The sequence below is a fragment of the Capsicum annuum genome, chromosome 6 (assembly GCF_002878395.1).
Source record: "Capsicum annuum cultivar UCD-10X-F1 chromosome 6, UCD10Xv1.1, whole genome shotgun sequence".
Taxonomy (NCBI): Eukaryota; Viridiplantae; Streptophyta; class Magnoliopsida; order Solanales; family Solanaceae; genus Capsicum; species Capsicum annuum.
The window spans coordinates 222,826,102-222,831,049 of NC_061116.1; the positions used below are offsets into that span (position 1 = coordinate 222,826,102).

At 37.2% G+C, this 4,948-nt stretch overlaps 2 protein-coding genes across 3 annotated transcripts in view; one reads left to right on the forward strand and one right to left on the reverse strand.

Moving 5' to 3' along the window:
* The window catches only part of LOC107875533 (factor of DNA methylation 4), a 9,596-nt gene extending 8,149 nt beyond the window's left edge, over positions 1-1,447 (forward strand). For both annotated transcript variants that reach the window (XM_047414130.1, XM_016722289.2), the window contains exons 6-7: positions 616-819; positions 913-1,447. In XM_047414130.1, coding sequence (XP_047270086.1) covers positions 616-819; positions 913-1,143 — 435 coding nt within the window. In that variant the 3' untranslated portion in view covers positions 1,144-1,447. The remainder of the gene's footprint in view (positions 1-615; positions 820-912) is intronic.
* A 607-nt stretch (positions 1,448-2,054) lies between these two features.
* Positions 2,055-4,699, reverse strand: LOC107875532 (expansin-A6). Its single transcript, XM_016722288.2, has 3 exons — positions 4,345-4,699; positions 3,397-3,715; positions 2,055-2,663 (listed from the first exon to the last, which is right to left on the reverse strand). The coding sequence occupies exons 1-3, from the start codon at positions 4,493-4,495 to the stop codon at positions 2,354-2,356; spliced, it is 780 nt and encodes a 259-aa protein (XP_016577774.1). The 5' UTR covers positions 4,496-4,699; the 3' UTR covers positions 2,055-2,353.
* Between the last annotated feature and the right edge of the window lie 249 nt (positions 4,700-4,948).

The following is a 4,948-nucleotide window of genomic DNA, read 5'->3' on the forward strand; positions in this document are numbered from 1 at the left end:
ACCAAACAAATGTTTATGATCCTGCATGTAACTATATTGATTGAAGCTAGGACATACTTGAAAAAAAAAACTATTCTAGATTCTCCGAAGGGGGGCTTTGGAGTAACTGGTAAAGTTGCTGCCATGTGATCAGGTGGTCACGGATTCAAGCCTTGGAAACAGCCTCTGGCCGAAATGCAAGGTAAGGTTGCGTACAATACACCCTTGTGGTGGGGCCCTTCCCTGGACACCGCGCATAGCGGTAGCTTTAGTGCACTAGGCTGCCCTTTTTGTTATTACCATTCTTCATGACATGCACTGATGCTTTGTTAAAATGTTTCTTTTTTGGTCTTTTGAATACATTATGCTTCTTCTTCTGTAATGTTTGTTTCTGGGAGATTCTCATTCATAATTAGCTAAAGCTTGCTAATACTGCAAGGAAGTGCCAATGTTTCTGATATCTGTGATATGGCTCATGCATTAAATTGACATCTGAAAACATGTTTCTAATGTTTATGAAAGATGATTTCAATCTCAACCTGCCAACCAGTACTATAGAACGGCAATTTGATGTGCAATCATCATGTTCTTTCCCTTTGGCTCTAGTTAATAGTGCTTTGATTTATTTTCTCACAGGGTTTAAGGGAGAGCCGTGCTTTTATCTGTGTCAAGAGAATGGGAGAACTCGATCAGAAGCCATTCCATGTCGCTGCAAAAAAAATGTATAACTCTGGAGAAGCAGCAGTGAAAGCGGTGGAGCTATGTTCCTTGTGGGAGGATCACCTGAGGGATCCAAACTGGCATCCATATAAGGTTATCCAAAAGGGTCAAACTGCCGTGGTATGTTCTCTATTAACTATTATTACGTGTGTTCGTTTTTGGTTTCTCCTTTATCTTTACTCAAGTGATTTTTATTTACTTTTGCTTTCGTAGGAAATAATTGATGAAGATGATGAGAAACTGAAGGGACTAAAGGCCGAGTATGGTGATCAAGTGTATGAAGCTGTGGTAACTGCCTTAAACGAGTTGAATGAGCACAACCCGAGTGGCAGGTACCCAGTACCTCAGTTGTGGAATAACAAGGAAAAAAGAACTGCAAGAGTGAATGAAGGAGCTGAATTCATAGTGAAACAGTGGAAGCAGCATAAGAAGAAAACTAGATGAAGCAATTGACTGAAGTTTAAGGTGAAAGTAGTAGGAGAGTTGATTGTCATTAGTTTTATTATACTGCCCTTCATTTTGCTGTAAATGCGGATAGACAGTTTGTTCTATCTGGCTGGATTATTGTCATTAGATACATAGCAACATCAAGTATTGGGTAAATTCTCAAACACGAAGAGGCAACAGCTAGAAATACACATACAGATTAAGTTTACTGTGGAAAGCTTATTTACAGAGGTGTAATCTGTAATTTTGCAGCATGCTGCTCTGTCGTTCTCTTTATCAAAAAAGCCTGTCCATTTTATCCTCTTCCTCTCTTCTATTGGTTTTCCAGGAATATTGCCTGATTCTTCACTCTACTGCTACTACTATTCTGTGTCTCTTCATTGGACTTACTCTTTGCGTGTCAATGGGTGTAGATCGAGAAAATGATTTTGTGTGTTAACTTGATGATATTCTGTTTTTTATCATTGATATAATATCTTCTTCATTGTTTGTTACTGTATTTGCTTTACATACTTGTTTTTTGAGTCGAGGGTGTATCAAAAGCAACCTCTCTACTTTCACAAGGTAGGGGTAAGGTTGCGTACACATCACCCTCCCCAAAACCCACTTATGAGATTACAACTAGATATGTTGTTGAGTGAGTAAAGCATCTTATTATATGGTGTTAAAAGTAATAACCGAAAAATGAGATCAATGGTGACCCAGAGTAAATATGAGTTGAGGAACGTGCAACTCTCTACTCAATTATCTAGAGTACAGTTCTTCATGGATGTCGTCGATATGCGAACAATGGATTTCCTTTTCAACAATTTAGCATGGTAAAAGGTCAGAAATCGTCCATTAAGGCACTACGACTACCAAAAATAGATTTATCACAATCAAGTTGGACCAAATTAAAACTTGCAAGATACCCAAAACAACATAGTAATACATATTTTCAATTGAACTACTACAGATTACTGGAATACAGTTATAATCATATAATATATAGTCCCTAATATTAGCTGCGGGCGACATGTTTCTGCAGCAGCCGCTTCAGCTCTTCAACCCAACAAAAAAGGTCCAAAAATTAAAAAAGAACCCCATAATCAAAAGAAGGCCTCAATCCCAACTCCAGAAAAGCAATTTTCTGACTAGTTTCACAATCCCCAAAATGCCCATTAACCACAATAGTCAAACATTGAAATTATAAAGCTACTTTCACTGTTTAAACTCTGAAGTTTTTCCCAATGAAAGTTTGACCAAATTGCCAGTGTGCAGGTGCAATATTCCATGAAGTGGAGCTACGTCTGTCACTAGCTCTAACCCTAAATGAAAGTGACTGACCAATTAATACTGAATTTGTTTGCCAATTTTGACCCCAGTTCCTACTCATACTAATCCAACCAGTCTTTGAACCTTTGAGGCTGAGACTCACGATATCCCCTGCACCCGCAACGTTGGTTACTAAAACCAAGTTGAAGTAACGGAAACCGTTAATTGTGAACCTTATTCCACCTTTCTTCCTGCATGGCACCCTGTGTAAATAAATAGAAATGTTCAGGTTAGTTTAGTCCTTTGATGCATATAACAGGGAACCAAGACTTGGACCGTAAAATAATGACTAGAGAGAAAATACTCCCTACTTTACATTTCACTTATTGTGAAACACTAAAATCGCTCCAACAATTCACTTGAGTACAAGGAGACTGCTCCACTACCCGGGGTTTGCTGTTTGACATTCTTGTGGAGCAGTGTGCTTAGCGGAGCCAGAAATTTAAAAAACGAAAAATACTCTAGTTTTATGTCACGGAGATTCAATAATTTACATAGAAGCAATAAATAAATAAAAAAATTAATCCTACTGTCATTGTACTCCTCTAATGTTTCAACGTATTATTTACGGTAGGTGAGGAATTTTTACCTGTGTTAAATTAGTAGTCCAATAGTGACAAATGTGTGCTCTGTGACACTACATTTTTACTGTCTCTCACTTTACATGGCTATAAATCATTTCACCGGGAAAAAATTAACAGGGTAAAAGAAGAAAAGCATGCGAACTGTACTCAATTGACAGGCAATTTTCCTTCCACCCCATAGAACAAAAACAGAAAACTGACAAAAGCAATAATCAAGAAAAAAACATATAATGACCCTACCTAGAGAACAAACCAAATGGCACACAAAAACGCGCGGATAAACTAAATTATCTTAAAATTATACTAGAGCTCATATTACGATAAATAAAGGAGAGAGTTAAGAAAACCTTACCGGCGGTAAACAACGGGGACAATTCCGGCACGGTACTCAGCAATATGAAGGAACATAGGCATTGCGAGGTCGAAATGAGGACGAGGAGGGTTACACCAACCGCCATTATCGTTTGGAAGAGCAAAGTTTGGAGGGCAGAAATTAGTAGCAGTAATGAAGATTGAAGGACTTCCAGGATGGCACCATTGTGGGTAATTGTCACACTTGATTTCGAAGCATGCTCCACAACTTAGTCCATTGTTGAATAGTGCTGTGCTTAATGCTCCGTTGTTTGCTCCGTATCCTTGACTGTATAGGTTACCATAACCACATGCCCCACCTGTAAATCCATCACAGTGACAAAATTAGCCTCGGGTTTAGATGCATTCTGCTTTTAGATCTACAAATTAACTTGCATTTCTTTGAACATGGAACAAAAATTCCAGAGAATAATAGCCAAACAGAATAGAACTTAAGCATTTCAAGTACATTTTGTAAAAATGGTGGTTCCTGAGTTGAAGTAACAAGCTTATTTAGAGTGAGAAATGATGAAATACCAATAGATTTACTATGTGACTTACACTTTTCTGAAAATGGAACAAAAATGGTAGAGAAAAAGAGCAAAATGGAGTAGAATTCGAGCGTTTCAAGTACATTTTGCAAAGAAGAACTAACAAGCTTAATTAGAGCGAGAAATGGTGAAATACTCATAGATTTACTACTTAGTAACTTGCATTTCTCTGAAAATGGAACAAAAATTCTAGACAAAAAGGAGTAGAACTGGAGCATTTCAAGCACACTAAATACAGAAGAATATGGAGAAAACCCCCCAATTCTAGAGAAACTGAGTAGAAGTAGAGCATTCCAACTACATTATTGACAGAAGAGAATGGAGAAACAAAAAACACCCAGAAAAAATGGTAATCAGTGAGTTGAAAGTAGAAGATTACAAGGGAAATGGTGACATACCCATAGTACCAGAGGCATCACTGCCACCATAGAAAGTAGCATGAGCACTCTGCCATGCTCCACCATTATAAACACCTGGAATCCTAGCTTCAGCTGCTACTAAAATTAGTGAAAAAAGTAAAGCAACACAGGCCACATTCAAAACCCCCATTTCTATGGAAAATGGAAACAGAGGGACAAACAAACTGGAAAAATGTATGAAGATGAGGAGGAAATTGTGGAGGGAAAGAGGACTACTTATGGAGGGAGCCAGGAAAGTGAACCAGTGGCAGTTGATGTAATTATAGTACCATTACATATCCCATTTTGGAAATGACAATATGTGTAGTGTTATTAATATACTTTTTTATTCACTCTATTGAAAATGAATTTTTTTGGATCTTATAAACTTGTTTAGAATTTTAAAAAGATTAGTTTTGTTGTATTTTACTCCCCACTTTTCAAAAAACAAATGACCTACTTTTAACTTTACACAAAATTTTTAAAAAATAAATAATATTTTTGAATCTTGTGGGGTGTGTTTGGTATGAATAAAAACATTTTCTAGAAAATACAACAACAATATATCCAGTATATTCCCACATAGTGGGATCTGGGGACATTT

Coding starts and splice junctions, on each gene's coding strand:
- LOC107875532 (XM_016722288.2), bottom strand. CDS start 4,495: ATGGGGGTTTTGAATGTGGCCTGTGTTGCTTTACTTTTTTCACTAATT. Junction 3,716..4,344: donor TGATGCCTCTGGTACTATGG/GTATGTCACCAT, acceptor ATGGATTTACAG/GTGGGGCATGTGGTTATGGT. Junction 2,664..3,396: donor GTCCCCGTTGTTTACCGCCG/GTAAGGTTTTCT, acceptor TTATTTACACAG/GGTGCCATGCAGGAAGAAAG.